Source organism: Echeneis naucrates, chromosome 20, assembly GCF_900963305.1.
Source record: "Echeneis naucrates chromosome 20, fEcheNa1.1, whole genome shotgun sequence".
Classification (NCBI taxonomy): domain Eukaryota; kingdom Metazoa; phylum Chordata; class Actinopteri; order Carangiformes; family Echeneidae; genus Echeneis; species Echeneis naucrates.
Window position 1 is genome coordinate 12,632,335 of NC_042530.1, and position 22,182 is coordinate 12,654,516.

The window sequence follows — 22,182 nt, forward strand, 5'->3', positions numbered from 1 at the left end:
TTGCATGGTAGATAAACAGAGCCATGCTACATTTCATAGCTATAAGAAGCACCTGCCTTGGTGCAACTAGTTGAACTAGAAGTAATAATCAGAAGAAAGAGTGTGATAACATCTTCAAATGAAATGAATTCAAATGTCGAGACAACTGTTTGGACTGTCAGGTTGATTTTTCAGTGCTTTCTCCACCATCAAAGCATTTAAATCCACATTGGACGATTATATAGTGTCATTGCTTTGTTTTGAACGGTTTTAATAGAAAAGTTGAAAGGCAATGACAGCCTGCTGTGAAGTTAACGTGGAAGGCCTTCGAAACACCAAATAATTGAGTATGTGTTGGAAAAATGGCATTCATCCCTGCGTGATGTGTAGGAGCTCTGGATCTTTAATGGAGGTTCACAGTGGACTAACACCTCATTGAGACTGCTAACAGTGGTTTTATTCCCCCTTGGCTCTGGATTACAACTCTTATATGTTACGATATTATTATATGAGGTGTTTAACAAATTATCTCATTTTTGTTAATATCAGCCATCAAAACTAAGGCTGTCATTTTGGTTGCAGGATGCATTCACTAAAAAGCTGTTCACTTTAAACTAACAGCCTTTACTGCTTTGAAACGAATCCAGGATGCCAGGCAGACTATCAGGCAGCCAGAGAAGCAGGTGTCACTGTGCACAGCTTGACCTTTATGCATCAGCAACTCGAAGAACAGTCCACTTCACAGCAAGCTTTGATAGAGCAATGTCTGAAAAAGTCTGCATGCAACCATTAAGCTTTTCACACCCTGATTTTTTTCTTTTGATTAACTGACCTCTTTAACCTGATTTTCTCTATTTGAAACGGGCACATACTTTGACATCACAACTATGTGATGCAGACTTTCTGTTGAAAAGTTGATTAAGATTTGATCGGTCTTTTGAAGTTTCTGGTGGAAGATGAAGAAATGCAGTGTTTCTAAGAGTGGGACAAGAAGAGGGAAATGAACGGGGAAGTGGGGTTGCTATAGAGACTAGGGATATTGTTGCTGTAGGAACAGCAACACATGCAGAATGAGATGCTACAATGACAATGCACTTCCAAATGCTGCAGTTTACATGACCTATGAGCACAAAACTAATAACTAGACTTCAAAAATCTCATCTTTGTAACAGTTTTATGTCCTGTATTATTTTGCTTGTTGTGTTACCTGAATCACTGATGCCAATTAATTGACCAGCAGGAAACAACAGCAAAAATCAATATAAACACATTTTATATATAAATTTAATTTATTATAAACGCACATATAGTAATCTATTTGGAAAACCTCAAATTCTCTTTCCTTTGCACAATTAGCTAGTTTATGGGGGGTTTGGTCCACATTTGCATTCTGTCAACCCGCTACATCATTTATTTATTTTTTTCTCCAGTCTGCAGTCCAGTTCTTCCTGAGCCATCTCAGTTGAGTTCAGGTTAGGTTACTGTGCAGGCAAGGTCATTGGATGTATCTCTCCTTCACTCTCCATCCTGGTCAAAAAGCTTTTGCAGAGGCTGGAGATGATGTATTGTAGTAGAATGCTATGGTAGAGATGCAAGATGCAAGTTTCTCTTGAATTGGTAATAAATCTCCAGCAAAGTGCCCCGTGGTTACCTTACATTTATATATACATCCATGGAGCCATCTCTTCACCTTCTGTTTCTGTCTCAAACACATGGCGGTTGGTGAAGAAAGTACAGATTGATGTTGATTTAATGTAGATTTAATGTATGATTTTGTGCTCCTTTGGCTCTACCAGCTCTTTCCTTCTTGGTCCCCCTCAGTAACATTTTCTCTGCGGCAATTCATGAATAGTGGATGTTTAATTGTTTCTGCAAATGGAAAGAATTTGTGTGGTCTCTGAGATGCTTTTAATTGGACATTTCTGAGCTTTTTAACTGTTGAAGGGTTGATAGTAGCTACTTTGAGAAATTGAAGATAATAAACCTATTTTTGTTTGTTCTTCAAGTTAAAGTCCTCAACTACGTTATCCTGTGGAATCACAAAATTAGAACTGGTCCCCATCTTTTCTCCACTATTCTCCAAAAACATGATACTACATCAAGTATGAAAAGAAACTATTTAATGTCTCCAAAATATATATTATTATTATTAGGACCACAGCCTTACTTATTGCTTACTTCTAAGTACTTTGTGTCCAATTAAAATTTTTCTATTTATATATGAATTTAATTGATGAATTTAATTTTCTTCCAGTTGTTATGTCAGTGGACGTATGTTGCAGGCATATGTCGTTGCCATGACAATATTGCAGCAAAAATATAGGTGCTCAGGGTCTGTTTGTCGTTAATGATGGAAGTCAGAAGAAAACAAACATGAACATAAGTAGGCAAGCATAACCAAAGCGCTGCCCTGAGATTGTTGAGGATTTTGTGTACAGGGTTTTGGTATGCGATTCCACTGTGCACTCCTCGGTGGGAGGTAGTGGAAAAACAGCAAAGCTCCTCTTTTCAGCATCTGACTTATGCAAAACACTAAACAAAATTGATACTGGTGGCTTTCTGTGCCAGTCTGTGAAATGCCGAGGTATTCTAAATCAGCAACCAACAAGCGACACGAGGAGGAAGAGAAATAATAATTTAAAAAAAAGTTTAGCCTTAGTACCTTCAAAGAGCCATAGGAGAGAGGTACCAGACAATAAAGCTGCACACATTCTACAGTGAGCCATGGAAGGTTCAAATTCTTGGTGTGTGTCACTTCATATTGAAACAAATCAAGCGCCTTCTACCATTTACAGTTTTCAATAGAAATAAAAAAGCTGTACACAGCTTAAAGCAGGTGGATAGATGGTGCAGGAGGAGGAGCATGAAATACCATAGATATCCCAGTGATATCCCAGTGATATATATAAGAATAATTTTGCAGCAGCCTGGAGAAGAGCAGGATGGAGTGATGGTGAAGTTGTTTGTGTGTGTGTGTGTGTGTGTGTGTGTGTGTGGCTGTGACACAGGTAGGTTAAAATGAAAAGCTTTATACAGTATATGCCATGGTCATGGTTGCTGACAGACACCAAACAACAGGAAGTGCAGAAAAGCCACAAACTAAGCCCCTCTGACATAGGAAACTTTATTGAATTTCATAATTTAATTAATTTATTTGGGATCTTACTTCCCACATTTGGTGTAAATTTGGCAGTTATATGAAATATTTTTTATGAAATTCATGTTATGATGTATTGTTCAGTGCTGTGAATGAAAACAAACTTTGATTAACTCTGTTTTTCTGGACGACCTTCTTTTATAATGAATTAAAATGACAAAAATGATTGATGATGATTCCTTCATCATTTTTAATTTACCCCATCAAGAGAAGTTGGGCTCGCGCAGTACTGAGGTGCTAGTGTTGTTGCAGACCAGTAATTCAAGAAATGACGACCAAAGAAAAATCATTTTAAGAATTTTTTTATTTTGTAAAGCACAGATACAGTTTTTATCATAATTTTCTAATTGGCTGGATGAATAAACCTGTGACAGACATGGCATCTAAAAGTGGCTGTTAAACATATTTCACACTTTCCATTTCTCCTGCTGCTCTTCATACTGTGGATTCATTCCATTTCACTCAAGCCCAGTTCCTTTAGCTTAATTTTAGGGGGCTGGGTTCAGCGACCTATGCTGTTTTCCATCATGACCAGCACATTGCATTCCCTCTGGGATAATGAGGGATGGGAGGAGGAGAAGAAAAACTGTCTTTTCGTGTAATTACATCTTACATGTATTATATGGTTGACCATGGTGGCGGGTGGTTGTAAACACAGAAAGGATCTGAGATTTTGCGTTATTCTATTTGTGACAGGGTGCAGTGGATCAGGCTAAATTAGCTGAGTGGGCCTGGTTCATTAATTATGAATGAAGAACTTAGATCAGGGAGCCACAGCTGCTTCTCTGGGAATAGTAAGAGCTGCTGGTTATGTCAGTAATTCATAGAAATGAATGACAAAATCCTGTTTTTCACTTATGTTCTGAGATGAGACATAAACGAGGAATCTAGTTTTTTTATTACATTTTTTGGAAATCATTATTCTTTATATTTTATGTGATTTATTATTTTTTTTTTTTCTATATTGTATCAAGTTCAACCTAACCAAGGTTTCAGTAACTTAGGTTCTCCAGTCAAGCATGAAATAATAGTTGTCAGAAAAATCTGCAGACATATACACATTTTGGAGCCAGGTTGAATTTGGTGTAAGCAACTCAGCATTAAAGGGTGTAGGCCCCTACACCTAGTACAATTTTATTTTCAATAATTGTGTAGGCTAGTCTTTATTTATTTCATTTCAAATTTGAGGGCAATTTATTCAAAGATAGCTAAGGCTAATGCTGCCTTAGAGCAAATATAGAAATCACATCTGCCGGAGGGATAGACCGAAGCAGACTCTGCAGACCGATCTGAACTCTGTGTAGGTTTGTCGAGAAGATGTTGATATGTGAGGTTGTGAAGGTCAAGTGAACCCGGTGTGGATTCTGTTTTACTCAATCTGCCTCTGCCAGCGAGCGGCTAACAGCTGTCTGCAGACATCAGGCTCACATCATGTCATCAAAAACGGCGTAGACAGATTAGTGAGCAGACTTTCAGTCGTCAAAGTGATCATTTAAGTGGATGTTTGGTCTTTGGTTAAAGTATCTGCTGTTGACAGTATCAAGAGAGTTACAGTAGCTATATGCTTGTGTATTCCCCTGTGATATGTCTCTCCATATTTATCCCTCATTCATCTCTTCATCGTTAGCCAGTTTTTTGTGGAATCCTTTGATTGTATGTGATTTCACACAAAGACACCACAGACTAAAGGGAATTTTTACCTGTGGCAGGAGATAGAGTATATTAGCATAGTGGAACACCATGAGGTTTGTAGCATGTAAATAACCCGCCCCCCCTTTGTCTCTCTCTCTCTCTCCCTCTCACACACACACACACACATACACACACACACACACACACACTTTGTGTTCACTGGCATCATCCAACCTTACTCCGTCATCTCTTGATTCTTGAGACACTCCCATACCAATCACCAGTAAACAACCCCCCACTCTCCCCCCAAGCTTTTCCCCCAACGCCCCATGTGGTTAGCTCTGGCACACTGATGAGGAGCCAGTTGCCATAGCAACAGCAGGCTGTTGCTTGGGTGAATAATGGAATGACATGGTACTGACAAAACAATGGATGTTTAGTAAGTATAAGGTGGAAGTGAGCTATAAATAGACATCACTAAAGACTGTCTATCCTCCACTTCATCACCCATTTCTCCCACATTCCCAACACCCTCCCACCCCCACACCTGTGATTATCACTCCTTTCTATTCCTGTCTGTCAGCAGTGAATTAGCATGAAGAAAAAGGCCTGTATTCTGGCCACAGTGAAGGCAGTTCTTCCATTTTTAGACGACTTGCTGTCAGGAATTTTCAGAAGTGTTTATTGCACCTTACATATTGAAGCAAGATGGAAGCCTAAATAAACACAATATGACACTTATGCTGGGCAATATGAATAATTGTGCATGTCAGAAAAATAAACTATTACAAACATACCAGCAGCATTATTTTAGAACTCTTTTAAATATTAACGCATTGCCTCAAATTAGGACCCCTGGTCTTTTGAAATTGTGTTATTGTCATGCCCCTTTCGCCATATTACAACGTGGCCAGACCACTATTTAATGCAAGAAAACATATCTGAACTAGAACTCCTGAATTCCAAACTGTAACAGATGAACCACCCAGTTGTTAATAAGTAGGTACATTTTGCAACTCATCTGGTAGAAATAGTGGCAACTACATGTTTGCACTGAAGCTTCTGAAACAAGTTACCTGCTTTAAACATTTCACATGTAACGTAGCATGATTAATGTTTTTGATAATCTGAATGATTTCTGAATCTCACAGCTGTCTGCTGTCACTTTTACTCTAATTCAATCAAGCTATTTGAAGTAACATGTCGCCCTTTCATGGCCACAGTCTTTGCCTGGTCTGTGTGCCCTCATAGTGGCCTGCACGGGTTATTACGCACTGTGCTTCTGTCAACCAGTGGGATTATATAACACTGTGTATAGTGGGTTTCTGTGTGTTTGCATCTTTGGCAGCCAAACAGTCAGACAGGGTGAGGTCATTTCTTTAGTGGACTCTGTGTGTGTGTGTGTGTGTGTGTGTTATCCCCGTCGGATTTTGGTGTCAGTTTTGTACTTCAAGAGGCAATCAGTCTGGGAAGAGAAGTTGGGATAGACCATGACAGATGTGACACACAGTGGCAGCGCAGCAGCCTCAAGCATGTCTACCTACCTGCCAGCACGTCTACCTAACTACCTGTCTGTCTGCCTGTCCGTCAGTCCGTGACAGACCGTCACTGCGATGATGTGCTGATGGGGGATCTGGGTTTTGCGATCAGGCAGGCAGACAGACAATTTGAGCAAATAGAGAAATTTGTATCTAACGTGCCTAAACAATGATTGAAAAGGTTGACACTTCGGTTGAGACATGTCTTCTAACTGTGGCGACAAGCAGCCTTTTAATGATGTCCAAGCATGTTGGCGTCACAGGAGCAGCTTGAATGGAATGGATGGATAGACTGAAGGAAAGACGAGAGATCAAAACTGTGGCTGTAGTTGCCGCATCCGTACTGCTTTCACACATGAGCTATGCTGGCCGTACCTTAAGCACTGAAGAAATCAGTCTGTTTCAAAGCAAATTGTAATAACATTTGTGTGATAGCAGGTTTAATTTTGAGCTCATCAAGCTTGTTAAGGTGATGGATTTGATCATGAATTTGAAAATCACAGCCACCACTTTGTCAAAGCACAAAATTCTTTCAAAATTGTAGTGTTCCCCTGAACCTGCACTCTACTGCCTGATTGTTACTGACACACCTCCTGCTGTGCATCTCCTCACACCTCCTTAAAGTCAAGTTCATGGTGGATCCCCAAAATACCAAACCTGTGTGCACCGTATGAAAAGGCCATTTACCTGAAGCAAAGGCTCACCATTCACCTTGTGCTGTCACAACAGCAACAACAACATGGTTCTTGTTGTAATTTGTGAAATTCTTTTTTTCATTGAAATATTTTTCCGACCCCTGATCTGAAGTGTTTTTGCTGCAGACATTCATCAGGGGCAAGATTAGCCTTACAAATTTTTCCTTCTGGTGCTATAGTTGATGAGGAAATGTTCCCCTTACCTTGTCTGTGTGGTGCTAAAATGTTTACTTATTCTTAATTGGATTCCCATCTTTCTTTTTTCATTGTCAGTAAAGCATGACTTTTTTTCCCAGTGGGAAAACAAAGCTTAAGGTAGTGATTTATGAAGCAGATCTTCTTCTGGGAAGTGAGGACCATCTGCAGTTTTTCTTTTGTTTAGTAGACTTTTTGACACTAATTTCACAGTTGGGGAATAGTATTAGAGTTTTGAAGTTGTGCAATAGCCTCGGAGACAAGAAGTAGATTTTACAAAGGTAAAGGTTATGATAATTTTTGGATTGTGAGGTGATCTTGGGAGAACATATGCATGTCTGCAGTGATGAGCTCGTTCATTGTCCTTTACTGACATTCACAGCAACTGCTCCAAAGAAATTTCCAGACCCACATGAGAGGAGAAAGGTAAAAAAAAGTTTGTAGGGCTTCAAGGTGCAGTAGACAAACCAGACAGAAAACCTTATCCCTGTGTTTTGTCTTGACCTATCTTGTCCTCTAATGCTGGCTGAAGGTGACATGTTTGCCCAGCACAGACGATCTGCCCTTCTGTCTCCTTTGTCCAGCTGTCCCTTTGCTTCCTTCCACTTCATCCTTCACCCATTTTCTGCTACAAACCATCCGTTCTTTTGTCTCACTCCTCATCTAGTTGCTCCAATAATCTTCCTCCTTTCTCCCTCAGCTTTTGACCTTGTGTTGCTTTGCTGTTATTTTTACTTTCTCACTCAAACCTTATTAACTTCGTCCAGTCTTCCCCCTATCTGCCCTCGACTTTCTCCGTGCTCTTCACCCTCGCTCTCGTCATCCCTCGTCCTGTCCCTGCTTGCCCGTCTGCCTGTTATAAATCATTGTTTTCTGTCGATTTTCAGCCAAAGTCCAAAGCGACAGCCACGGGAACGCCTGTTACTGCTGGCTGTTTTGACTGGCACTGGGCACACATGCACACACGCACACACACATGCGCGTGCACGAGCCCACATACACATGTCGTCAAAGCCCTCATGCCACCCTTTCACTCACCCTTGCTTTCTGATTGCATAGTGAACATTGCCTTAACATGCAGTGAAGGTTGCCTCAGATGATCTGTCTTTATATTTGAACTGATAACTGTAAAAGACAATAGCGAATTCTATTATATAAGAATATATATATATATTCCCTTTAATTTATTTCATTCATTCATTCACAGTTATGTGGTGTCAATGCAAAGTGGATTATTTAGATATAAAACTAAGTATCTAGTAGTTCTTGACTATCTTCCCCTACCTCTTGTTGTTATTAAGCTTTAACATGTGGTCATAATATTTTTTTTTTTCACAGCTTCATCTCTTTCTCTTCTTTGATTCATCTCTTCGTCTTTTTTGCTATGTCACACCTGCACGTGATGCAATAGAGTCTGCAACCTTAGAACAAGGGACAACTGTTATTTGTCACAGTTGTACAGAACACTCTCAGAGAAAAAGTAAACTGAGCCATTACATTTTTCACATCACACACAGGTGAAAGAGAGGTACTTAATAACAGATTATGGGTCAAAGTGTGTGTTCATCCATCTGTCCGATGTGTTGTGTGTATGGTCTGGAAAGGTCTTTAGTTGAAATCCGCTCTCCCCCCAAAGCAGCAGCCTCAGTCCTCACTCAGTCCCTCTCTAGGGGATATAGGGGGCATAGTGTGTGTGTGTGTGTGTGTGTGTGTTCGAAAGAGAAAGAGAAGAGAGAGTGTGTGTTTGGAATTTTTTTTTCACGAGACAGAACTAGAGAAAGAAATGGGCTGAAGGAAGGAAAACGTGGAGTGAAAGAGAAAACTTGAGGGGAGGGGGATTACTCACTCCACCACAGTGGGTGGGATCTGGGAACGGACAGTAGCCAATTGGCAGCAACAACTGGGTCACATGACTGCTGTGCTAGTCGGTGAGAGAAAGAGAGAGAGAGACTGAGAAGGATGCAACAAGGGAGAGAGCTGCACATCCAGCCGGTTTTCAGTGTGTGCTTGAGTTCAGAGCGGAGACACAGAACAAGAGACGCCACACACATATAGAGCGCACCTGAGTAACTGAAACAAGGAACAGCACAAAATAAGAAACAGACAAAAGAAGAGAAAGGAAGACAAGTGGCTACGATCAGCTTTAGAAACCTGAGGCCGAGATAAAGGCAGGCGGTGAAACAAAGAAAGGGCTTTAAAGAAAAAAGGGAGACAGCATGTCTTCTCTTTCTGACCAGCAGCCCGGCTCGCCTTTCTCTGACTACAGTGAGCTCTGTAAGGTGCCGTCCCTGTCACCCACAGTGAGAGCTCAGAACTGGGATTGGCAGCATCCCTCAGGCTTGGACATGGGCACCCCGAGGGGCCGGGTGGTAGGTGATGGACCTCTGACGCCAACTGGACTCACAGATGAAGACAAACTGTGCCTCTTTGAGCACCCCAGTAGGGGCAGCGTGGATGCAGGGCTGAAGGTGCCAGGGAGTGTTGGGGGCATCTCAGGAAGCACCTCGCTGGGCAGTGCTGGGGAGAGCCCTGACAGCCCCCTCTCCTCCTCCCCATCCCCCTCTCCAGCTTCCCCAGGCAGGCTACCCTCTGCCATGGGATGTGGTGGCATTAGCGGGGTCTCCTTGGCGCCGGTTCCTGGATCTCCGGTCAGGCGTGTCGAGTTGTCATCACCAGCTACTACAAAGGGCCCAGACTCAATGGAAGCCTCGCTGATTGGGGCATCTCCAATAGATGGAGTCTCTCCATCTGAAGCATGGAAAAGCTCCAGCTTTCCTGAATCCAGCCCAAAGGTTGCCATGCCCCAGGTGGCCCCTAGCTACTGTATCATAGGAGTTGTCAATGACAACCATTTGGAGAGGGGAAATGAGGCTGTGGCTGGAGCCGGGGCTGCCCTGGGGGCTGAGCAGTTGTCTGAGGGCTCCTCAGGGGGCAACAGTGATGAGGAAGAGATAGAAGAAGAGGAGGAGCTGGAGCCCTGTTTTATGGGTCGGGCTCAACAGCAGAGGAAGGCTATGCGGCGAGCAATGTCTGAATGTTCCCACCTGTCTGTACCAGCCAGCCTGGAGCTGCCTGACAAATACCCAGGAGGAGATGGGGCAGGGCTAGACCAGCTGGCTACACCCATGGGTGGTCCACGCCGCTTGCCCCACTCCATGAAGCGCTCACTGACAGTAGCAGAAGATCAGCCCCCGACTCCGCCACCCACCCTGTCAGCAGCAGGTGCCACACATACTGACCTGCGGCAATCCCCGCCTGAGCCCCGCCTCTGCCTCTCCCCATTCCCACCACTGAAGGATGGCAACGCTAGCTTCCCTTTAACACCATTAGAGACCTCGTTAGAGGGCTTTAAGCTGGAGACGGAGCCTGGTGGTATTATGCTTCCTGTGCCGCTCAGCCCCAAAGGCTTCAGTGCCATGGACACCACCTCAACTCTGACTGCAAGTGCCAGCTTTGAAGGGGAAACTGAACCCAAAACTGGCACAGTTAAAGCTGTTGAGTCAATGGATACTAAATCCAACACTGGTGCAGGTGTAGACTTTAGTGCTGGCAGCACTTTGACAATGGCAGCAGGCACTGATGTTGACCTCGCAACTGATGGTTATACCGACTTTGGCTTGAACTGCAGCACCCACCCTTTTATCACAGTAGATGGTAGGTGGACGTGATGTTTTCGGTCTCCTCCTTCTTTTGCTGTTAGTCAGTTGTCAACAATGCTTGCCAAACAGTGTGAGGGAGTCACTATGGGGAAACTGAGTTAGTTGATTGACCTCTCACTACCCACAGCCTGCAGGATGCCAACATTTGGCATGCTGCTACTATTGTTAATGAATATGAAATATGTAGACTGATTGTAATCTGCTCTGTTGTTGTAATGATCCATAAATATGACACCAGGAGAGTATGCATTGGCTGTTACAGGCTAGTGGGTGCAGAAGGCAAACAGTCTCTGATTAAGTGTTGTTTTTTTTTTTCTCCCTACTGTGCTGCGGCTGAAATAAGGCAGATTGTGGGTGTTTTGTTCTGTTGATGAAGTGATTCTTTTATTGCTTTATCTACTGACTCCAGTTTCTAACTGGATTTGGTTTTCTTTTCTAAGCTGGTTCGAGACCTGAGCCAGACTGAGAGGGGGAGTGTCAGACAGCGAGAGAAACCGAGTGAAAGATAAATGAAAAGCTGTGAGACGTCGACAATAACAGCGCTACCCCCCACCGCACCCACCGACCACAGGCTACTTGACATTCCCTGTTGGTAGTATCTGTCTCATTGTGTTGGTCAAACGCACAAGTGCAATTTTAGTTACAAATCTGCCACATTCTCCACGGAGCTGGTTTCTGTAGTTTAATTAATAATAGTGTACGAGTATTGGATTGAAAGGTAGGTCGTCTTGGTTTTTGCATTGTAGGACACAGGTGGCTTTCTTTATGTGCAACTTGGTGTGTCTCTTCATGTGCGTGTTTATGTGGGATGCAGGGTGAGGTTGTGTACACACTGACTCTCGTACAGGAGACGGGGTCAGGACAACACAGCTCATTATAAATGAAGAAGGCTCTGTTTTTGTCCTGCCTCATTTTCTGTTTGTCTACACTGCCATTACTTCCTAGCTCTTTCTTCTGCCCTCCTGCTCCTCTCGCTTATTAGATCCTCTGTGAGGACAGACAGAGCCAAAATGGCTGAAAACGGGTCATAGTCATAAGGAATGATGTTCACCTCTGAGTCAAAATGGGGTCAATGACAAGCAACTGTGGCCCAGCGCTGTGATGCTATGAGTAATGATCATATTTCCTTCACTTTGTCTGCATCCCTGCACTTTCTTTCTCTTTAATTTGTCTGTCTCTGTCTCTTTTTCTTTTTCTTCCCTCGGCTCGTACGCTGTTGTTGTTTTCGTTCCTGGCCACAAAGTTGAGTGTGGCAGAAACTAGCAGCCTGGCCACTGGTCTGTTAAAGGGGCACTGATCTTTATTTTCTCTCAAGTCTAAATAGCCACAGGATGTGTTGTGTTTATGCATCCGTTTACTTTCTTACTAAGGTCATGGAATGATTTCTGTAGCTCGTATTGTCTATCCACGGGGGACAAAACTCAGAAATACAGATTACTTAGGAAATCTTTTCTGCAAACAGTGACCAGGGTACTGGACGGCTCGGTCTCAGTCAGTAAAGGAATATAAACTGCCACATAGGACCTAATAATACCGAGACAGTCAAGGTCTCCCCCTTCAGGCAGGGCAATAAATCACACAGTCCACTCTTCACAAACACTTCAAAATGTTCAGCGTGTTAGATGCGCTGTCAGAAAAGCAGTGATGAGGTGTAGCCTTCATTTCATGATAAAGTTGTCCAGAATGACAAATTTTTGAGCTTCAAGCTCTGTGGAGCTCGGAGTGACAGGACTTTAATGAGACAGAGTCTTTTAAGAGCTGATTTTAATAATCCACTTGAGGATTCAAATTACAGCTTTAGAAATCTGTCTGAATAGTTGATTGCTGACTGAAACATGGGCTGATCAAAGTGGTGTCTCAGATTCTGTAATTGCTTTGGATTCTACATGGAAGATTAAAATAATAAACTTTTTCAATCACTTTCTCTTTTATAGTAAAGAAAACAGCAATAAGTCCGAAGAGACTAGATGTTTCTGCATATGTAGGTAATGCCAATGAAATGCTCCCGATCATTGCTTCATAACTGTCAATTACTTTTTTGAAATGAGGCACTGGGACAATAGAGACAGCATATTTCACCATATTAATAAGACAAGGAAACAAAGCTGAATTGAGGTTGTGCTATTCAGGAGAGTCTGGGTTTAACTGCCCTAAATGAGTTCTAAGTGTTATCATTATGCTAATGAAACTTTCAAATGAATTGGCTCACTGCACCCTGCGTCTCATTGTCTCCGCTGTCCTGGGCTAGCCCTGGGGTGCCTTGAAGCTTCAGAAGCTCTGCGAGTGCAGCAGGTTGAAATCCTACTAATAAAGTGTAGGGGAGGCTTTGTTGGGTGAGCTATGCAGTGTATTGTAGAATTACCCACATTTTGACAGTGGGTCTATAGTCACTGATTGTTTTGAAAGACCTGCAAACTGGTGCAACAGAACTAATAACCATCCTTCAGAATGAATGGTTCCTTTTTCAGCAGATATTTTGACTTGTCAGAGGTTTACAAAACTAGCTAATTGATATCTAGCCAATGCGTTTTCAGCTCACGTAGCATAAGATTTTTCCCTCTGGTCGCTTTTTTCTGGGGTGTTAAGTTCTGCTTCTTCTATTTTGTACCAGAAAACATTTTGGACCGTTGCGGTTCATTAATAGCAAGATGAATAAAATTTTTAAGAGTTGACAATGGACAAAGGAGCAGTGCAAAATGGATGAGAGCATGTGCAGATGTGGGCATCACCTCCTGCTGTTTGTTTAAATGAAGACATTTTCACAGCTGCGCCACCTATCAGATTTCCGCCCTCATTAAAGGATCAAGTTCATCTCCTGAGCCTCTCATTGTATACAGTGGAGAAGAAGAAGGCCTTGTTTTCTCACAATCCTCGTCATCCCTCATTTGTCTACTTGCTTTTCTCACATATAGAATCACCTTTGTGACCCATTTGTGACACTTGATGAGATTTTGGTCAGATGTCTGTCAGTGTTCAAGGTCCTGTGTTGATTTAAAAGGGCAATTTTGCCCTTATTGATGCATTTATTTTTTTTTAAATCAAGACAAATAACCAAAACAGACAGTCTTATTGGAGATTAAAAGCTCCATAGCTCGGACTTCCCTCACGTGAAGGAAAATCTAGATGTTTCCCCATTACAGGGGGCTGTGTGATGTGCAGTTCTGAAGGAAAGACAATGGTTTGTGCAACAACACAGCAAATGATACAAGGCTTCTGTCCTCCAGATCTGTTGAACAGAATCAGTTTATTGTTGGATCACTGAACTGAATCTATTACGTGATATTAACTTTGAAAATGTGTATGAAGCCTTTAATGTGGAGCACAGCCTTGGTGAACCTAGTGTTGGGTTATCTTCACCTGAGGTTAGATTTTGCACATATTCAATGAGTCATATTCAATGAGTCAACAAGAGAGAAAACTCTTGTTTGTATTGCATCATATTTTGGTTTAGTGGGTCGACTGCCATCCAGATTCATAGCTCTTCCTTTTAGGTATCTACGGTGGCCGAGAGGTGCAAACCAGCATTACAAAACGCGAAACACTTTTACAAACGCCGAGACAAATGTTCAAGTCCCGAAACTAACCGGAAACGGAATAGCCAAACTTCTTCTTCTTTGGGGTTTTAAGACAGCTGGCATCCGGTTAGTTGCATTACTGCCAATGTTTTTGCAAAATGTAAATAAGTAAGTTAATAATAATAATAATAATAATAATAATAATAATAATAAAATGTTCGATGGAGTGCATGGATAATAATGGATAGCGATCAAGTGATGTTCTGCCCGTTTTGAGCCGCTTAACGCGGTAGAAATAGCAGCATGTTATTATTAATTGTAGGCGATATGTCCAGGAAAGACGGAACATGATGGCAGGGATGGGAAAAGCTGGACTGATAGGGACAGGTCTTAAAAGTATTCCTGAGTGTGGTGAGAGAGGGCCAAGCCGGAGATATTATTTGTATTCCTCTTAAGAACAGGATTGTTAATTTAATAGCTATCATTAGTTCTAGTAGGTGGCAGCAATGCAACTAACAGGATGCCAGCAGCATTAAACCCCCACAGAAGAAGAAGTTTGGCTTTCCCCTTTACGGTTTGTATCGGGACTTGTAAATTAGTCTCGGCGCTGTAAGAATGTTTCGCGTTTTGTTAATTTGGTTTGCACTTCTCGGCCATCGTCGGTATCAGGTGAATTGAAATTTTCCGTAATATATCCGGCTGCTCTATCTTCTGTTTTCTACCTTTGCATTCTAACTGTTTGCACATTCGCTTTCATTGTGGGTAGTTTCTGGCCCATCGGATGCCACGGGGCAGTAAAGATTAGTCAGGACAGACGATAGAGAATGTTGCTGTAATGGCCTGTCACATCATTTTAAATGTGCGACGTCTGAGGAAGAAATGTTGAAATACTAAAAGACTGATGCTCAAAATAGAAACCAAACATTGGTTGAAGTAATAGCTGAAGGGCGTGGAGGCTGTGGTGATGGATGAGAGGCTACAGGAAAGGTGTGTAACAATGCAACTGTGCTTTGCACAGTGAAGAGATGATCTGTCATGCACCGAAAGGGGAAGCAACTGGAGTGAGAGAGAAAACGGATATCTGCTCCATCTCGCACAATTTTCTTCTGTGTTTATGTCTGCAAGTGTGTGGTTGATTATATCTCCTCCTTATCTGATCTAACTTATCTCCACCCAGACACACATTGAACCTTTGGCCACATCTTATCTGCGGGGGCAAAAATCAGGCCGCTGAACTGATTGGCATTTTTTTCCCCCTCTTACGAGCTGAATGAGAAGTTGAACTTTTTGGAGTTAGCTGCATTGTATTTCAGCATGGTGGTTTAAGGTGGACAGAGAGATAGAGGAAATCAAACAAGGCTTGGTGCTGTGATGTGCCAGATATGAGCGTAAACCTGCCCTTTAGATCATAGGTGTATTGTTTACGTTATTTCTTATTTGCTATAATATCTGTGGAGTCAAGTGTGAGTGTCATTAGTGGAAGTCAAACAGCTGCTCTTGTCCTTTGTTGTGAATGAAAATTCTTATCTGCAGCTTTCAACCAGCAGCAGCATTTTACAGCTCATATTAAGCCGCACAGTTGTTGCTGAAAATGCAAAGTGCTGATGATGGGGACCTTTTATTTATCTGTGCCTGATAAATGAAAGGTGAGAACAGCATATCTGTGCCCTTTTGAGGGAGTGGGCCCCCACTCTCTCAAAATTTGTCCATGGAATGAAATGCAGTTTTAGCAGAGGCTTCAAAGAACTGTGGAGTCTGTGCCTCAGTTTGAGTTTGTTTAATAGCCTGACAAAAAACCAAAAGCCCCTGCTAAGCTATTTTAGTGATGTGTTCTGAGTTAATATTCTGTCTGAGTGTGCAGAAACGGTAAGATTAGTCCAGTGATGTTTTTAGGATTCGGTGTCAACATAGCTGCTTGTTTTACCTGCAGTAGTGACTGTGTGTCTTGTTATTGGATAGCTCTAAAATATACTGAGCATGGATACAGCAATGCATTTAAATGAATGATTTCCTTCCTTTAATTTCGGCTTTTATTTTTTATGTTTCTTTCTAGTTAAATCAGAGAAGATGGAGGAGAAGCTGGATGACAACATGAAGGAGGTCCACCCTGTGGAAAAACCAGAACAGAAAACTGTCAAGGTTGAGTTTGTAAGCACTGACACTCCAGCTATGGTAGAAAAGGAGATGGAGAAGGAAAAGCCGAAAGAGGCAGAGACAGAGAAAGAAACAAAAGGAAACATAAAAGAGGAAAAAGAGAAAGAGAAAACAGAAAATTTGAAGGCGAAAGAGGCTGAAAAGGTTAAAGAAGAGAAAGTGACAGAAATAGTGAAGGAAACAGAAAAACAGATAGAAAAGGTCAAAGAGATAAAGAAGGAGGCGGACAAAGTTACGGAGAAAGAGACAGAGAAAGTGGAGTCGATGCAGCAAAAGGCAGAAAAAGAAGATAAAAAAATCAACCAAGCTGAAGAAGTGCCAGACAAACATCTGAAGACGGACAAACCTGACCAGTTAGAAAAAGAAGAAAAAGTGGGGATGACAGTTGAGAACAAAACTGAGATCAAAGTTGAGAATGTGGAAAAGTTGGAGAAAAATGAAAAGTTCAAAGTGGAAGAAAAAATTGAGACAAAGAATACTGAGAAACCTGAGAAAACAGAGATGAAGGATGTCAAAGAACAGCACACTGAAGAGAAGAAGACCCAAGAGCAACAGCCAGCAGCTATCAAGCTTGACGAAAAGTTGGAGAAGAAGGCTGACACTGAGGTAAAGGCAATCACAGATGTGGAAGAGACCAAGAGTGAGAAGACTGAGAGAGAGGGCGAGGTTGAGAAACCACCTGAGAAGCCTGCAGAGAAGCAGACACAGAAGAATGAAAAGGAAGAGAAGCAGGACAAAACGCCGGCTGAAAAAAAGACTGTGGAGAAAAACGACAAGAAGGACAAGGCAGCAAAATCTGAGGGAGGAGAGAAGGCTAAGAAAGCAAAACCTGCAACTAATGGAAACAGTGCAACGCCCAGCAAAGACCTGGCAGGTGCAGACAAGAAGACCAAGGTAAGAAGTGGTGTTTCTATTTGCATAAGAATGAAGTGAAAACGTTTGTGCCTCATCAGTTTAGAAACCAGATCACTGTGCTATTATCTAAGACGTAACAGGCTCAGTTCCAAAGTGAAAACCAAGGTAAGTTAAATGTTTTGGTTTGATAGAATGAGTTTGGATGGAATGACTTTATTTTTTTTTTTGGAAAGAAATCTGAGATGACATTCTTACATCTCGCACAACTCTCACTTTAGTGTTTTCTCCCTGTTTATCCACACACTCCCTATAAATCTGACCACAGTGGACAGTCCATGTTCCTAGCGGAGCTGTCCCCATAAATTTCCCAGTTTGTAACTGAGAAAGAACAGCTGGAGAAAGATGACCTGCTTTCATTTTCATTTCATAGAAAATAACCGACTCTCAGAGAGCTCCGCCCCTACCCTTTGAGAACTACTGATAAGTCCATTGATTTGTCCTTTAACCTCACAAGAGAAATGTAACGTCCAGCACTGGACAAAACACCCCATGCATTACTGTATCAAAAAGAAATGAAAGTACTTTGTCAATGACTTTTGTGGGGTTTTTTTTTTTTTTGTATTTTTTTTTTTTACATTAGGCCATATAGGGTTTTTATAGGGTTTTACAAAATAATTTTAAATTGAAATTGTTTTATAATGTACATCACTTCTAGATGGATTGAAATAATAGTTAAAAACAAGTTTACAGTAGTCTTAACATTTTTATATCTAACTATGGTTGTTTACATTTCTCTGGTGAAATTGTTCGTGGAATTAAGTGTGGTACACATGTCAAGAATTTGGTAACGAACAAATTGTAGTGACAGAGCGTTTCATTGTGCATGCTGCTAATGCTTCTGCCACTGCTTTGTTTATGCCTACTGCATGTTGACCGTACAAAACTGTGTTCGCCAGAGTTATTCAAAGTCATACTGTTGTATTAACAACAGATTTGATTGATTATTAATTTTACCACATTATTTTCTGGTCATTGTTCACAATTAAATTGCCGCTTGTGCTGCTGAACCCCTCTGCTGTTATCATCCATTGTCCTTATTTTACTTTCTCCATTTTGTTTGCTTTCCTCCCTTATTTTGTCTCCATCCATCCTGTATGACTTGATCCTGCATCCCAGCCTGTTGCCCGGGCCACCAAACCGAGCGCAGCAGCCAAAATGCGGCCGACCTCTGTGGCTGCTAGTGGTGGTTCGCTTGCAGCCCCTACTAAGCGCCCCACACCCTCCTCCATCACCTCCACCTCAGACAAAAAACCAACCACAGCAAAAGCACCATCCACAACCACTGTTGGGCCAAAGCGGCCCTCCACCACCTCTACCAGCCGCCCCTCATCATCAGCTACTACCACTGCACGTGATGTCAAAACCAAGGTAAGTGATGCCTGTCCCAGAAGACCCAGAAGAAACAACACGCCTGGATGCAAGATTTAACGTATGCTGGACTCTCCCCAGCCACACACTAAAAATGTCTCTCTCCTGGAAGTTCTGTTCATATTTTTCTCTCTTGACTACAAACAAATGTTTTTAGCTTTTGACCGAAACTAAAACTTTTGTTTAAGTGTATTCAAAATCTAAACTGTCATGCTTGGTTTGGTTCCCACCCCTAGACATAAAATTTGGCCATGTGATCTCTTTTGCTTTTAGCATTTACAGACTCTTAGTAGAGTGCAGGTCTGGATTTGACAAGGATACCAGCTGTATATGACGTGAGTGCAGGCAGGGGACAGATGAAAGTCAAGCAAGAGTTCCCACAGAGAGATTCTAAAACATACACAGTAGTTACAAGCTTTTCACTAATTCATTACCATTTTAGTGGCTTGATTGTGATTATACCTTCATGTGTATAATGACGTAAATGTTGATGTTGAAAGTTTGTCCTTTACCTTGACAATATGTTCATATTTGACCAAAATGATATGATCAGAAGCTCTATGGATTTGCAAACATTTGTGCAAAGTAAAAAAAAAAAACAAAGAAAAACTCTTCAATTTTAAATTATAAGTGAACAGTCCTAATCTATTCCAATCTACGTAGCCAGTGAAAAGATTTAGTTTAATTAGAAAGTGAAGGAAGGTTAGAAAAAGCTAATTTTAGTTAATTTTGGCAATTAGAGCTCTATCTTTCCTCTTTTAATGTTAAACTCCCCCTAGACCAGTCTAGACTAGATTAAAGCTTAATACATATGCTATGTAAATCCACTTTTTCAAATCGTGTCAATGGCACCTCATGAGGCCAATATAACTTCATTCTTTGGCACTCTGGATTGATTCTGATTGATTGATTGATTCTTCCCACACCTCAGCCTGCAACTTCTGTGATACCCCAGCCGATGAAATTAGCAGCCTCTCAGTGCGAGGGCAGCTTCTTGCAGGATTTTTGCGTTCAGCATGGCATCATCCAAGGGCTTATGGGGCAAAATGTGCTGCTGAGCAGTGCTCAAGAGTCTCTACATGCTACACAAATCAGGGCAGGATTTTTGACCTGAATATCTCAGTGAAGTCATTGAACTGATGACGGCAGCCAGACATGCAGACACTATGTCATGACAGCTTGCATTTTGTTTGCACTATTCCATTGATCCGTAGCTTTGAAGTTGCTGACGTTCTATATATCCATCCATCTCTGGTGATTTCTAGATGTCTCATTCGTGACAACACTCTTGTTTTTATCTTCTCCCTTCTCCTAGTCAACCACAGAGAAGCGTCCTGCTGTGCCAAAGGCCAGCACTGCCACCTCAAATCAGACAGGTTCCACTGCTGGCTCCAAAAATGGAGCTGCTCCCACAGCAGCCAGTAAAGCCACTACATCAACACGCCCAACAGCATCTGCTCGCACCACTGCCACCACTGCAGCCAAAAAGCCTCTGGGTATGGCAGAAATACTCACACACAGACGTGCACATGTTGGAGTTATTCCCAACTATTCCTAACTATGATCAGTAATTCTATATAGAGATTTAAAAGGTTTTCTTTTTCTTTTTTTGGTATAGTTATTAAATCACACAAGAGAATTCAGTTTAGGTTCTGATGAAGTACAGTAGTAATAATGTCCATGATTTCATATCTCCTGAATGGATTTCCCAAAGCTTCATTCACATATTTTGTCCTATAAAGTCACTATCTGTGTTTCAGCCTCTAAGACAGACAGCAAGCCAGGAGAGGAGAAGAAGCCCAGCACTTTGAGGACTTCTGCAGGTATTCCAGCGCTCTCCCTATACAAGCACGTGTCTAAACAAAGCCACATGGAAACTGAACTAGTGGCTGATTATCTTCATGTAAACCCCGCATTGATCTTATGAGATACTGTGATTTTTCATCAGAGCCTTCGGTACCCCCTCCCACTAATAATTTTTACTGTCAAAAATATATATTTCACTGAGAGTTTTATGCAGTAATGTCACACTGCATAAGGCAGACTAACAAGTAGATGGAAAGTCTAAATACATATCAAGTCAAGTATATAATGTGTACAATTAAGTTGTACAAAATCACCATCCAGTGTAATATGCTCTACAGTTGTCTGACCTTATTAACAGCCCATTTGTCCTGACATCACTTTGTGAAATTGCCTGCAGCTGATTTGTTTAAGGATAAGTAATGATATTGAGGATTCAAAAGCATTTTATAGGGACAGAGTATAATATTGATGGTGGACAGTTGTTCTCTGTGTTCATCTTCGGTAATCCCTTCCTCACTTTTTTTCTCTTCCTACATAGCTCTAGCTTTTCTTCTCTTGTCGATGGATTAATTTACATTTTCGGAACAGGAGAACTGTCAGCATAAGTGTGACACCACAACACACACTGTCCAACCATGACAGAACTGGTCAGGGTTGGATAGAGAGTGGAGCTTTGTTGCTGAAAAGCCCCGGAGACTTAAAAACCTTCACGGCAGCAGTCTGTGGATTACTCTCCCCTTGCTGTTGACAAGAGTTTGCAGCTTCTGCTGACACCGCCTCAGGTTGTATAATCTGCCAGAGGTTCATATGACATGTCAAAGTACTCTATAGAAACACAGAGCGGGAAGATTTTTCAATTAAACATAAACATCCTAACCGGAGCTAGAGAGAGACCGAAGGCTCTGAGAAAGGACTGACAACTGAATGTGGGATCCAACATGCTTCAGCACATTAAAGAAAGAGCCGATGCATGACAGAATGTACATGAATCAACAGACTTTCAGTTCACACACACACTCAAAGCAGCTTTATTTGATAAAGATGTTTTTACTACGGGGGGGAGGTGGCTGTGAGCGTTTAAAAAAAAAAAAAAACGCTGATATTTTTGCTTTGCTTTTGTTGTGACATTTTTCGACATTCACTGGTGGGAGTCTACTCACCTGTGTGCACGCATCGAGGCGGAACACCGCAGTGTGTGATACAGAGCGCAGAGGAGAACTGTGCAAACATGCAGAGACAGAAATGAGATTCTGTCGTCTAAATAAAATAAATAACATTGATATGTCGTTTAATAAAAGCACAAGGTAGCTATAGACATGTTCTACAGGAAAATTAACCTCAAATGATGTCTGTTGTGATCTAGCGCTATATAGAAAATTAAATTATCTTCTTGGGGGGGCAGGAGGTGCCTTTTGGAGGGCAGGCCCCCCCCCCTAATATAATGGTAGGGGAAACACTGTACTAAGAGAAAGAATAACTGTGATGTTATTCCATATCCACAATTACAGAGAAGTACACAATATGTTGTTTGTGACATAATGAATTTACAATAAAATCAATTAGTTTAAA

The 22,182-nt window shown here is 41.7% G+C and overlaps 1 protein-coding gene across 3 annotated transcripts in view; it reads left to right on the forward strand.

Annotated features, from left to right (window-relative positions):
* LOC115060987 (microtubule-associated protein 4) overlaps positions 1 to 22,182 on the forward strand; it is an 86,682-nt gene that overhangs the window by 53,251 nt on the left and 11,249 nt on the right. For all 3 annotated transcript variants that reach the window (XM_029529189.1, XM_029529192.1, XM_029529188.1), the window contains exons 8-11: positions 16,424 to 17,418; positions 18,556 to 18,807; positions 20,123 to 20,303; positions 20,568 to 20,630. In XM_029529189.1, the coding sequence (XP_029385049.1) occupies positions 16,424 to 17,418; positions 18,556 to 18,807; positions 20,123 to 20,303; positions 20,568 to 20,630 (1,491 nt within the window). The remainder of the gene's footprint in view (positions 1 to 16,423; positions 17,419 to 18,555; positions 18,808 to 20,122; positions 20,304 to 20,567; positions 20,631 to 22,182) is intronic.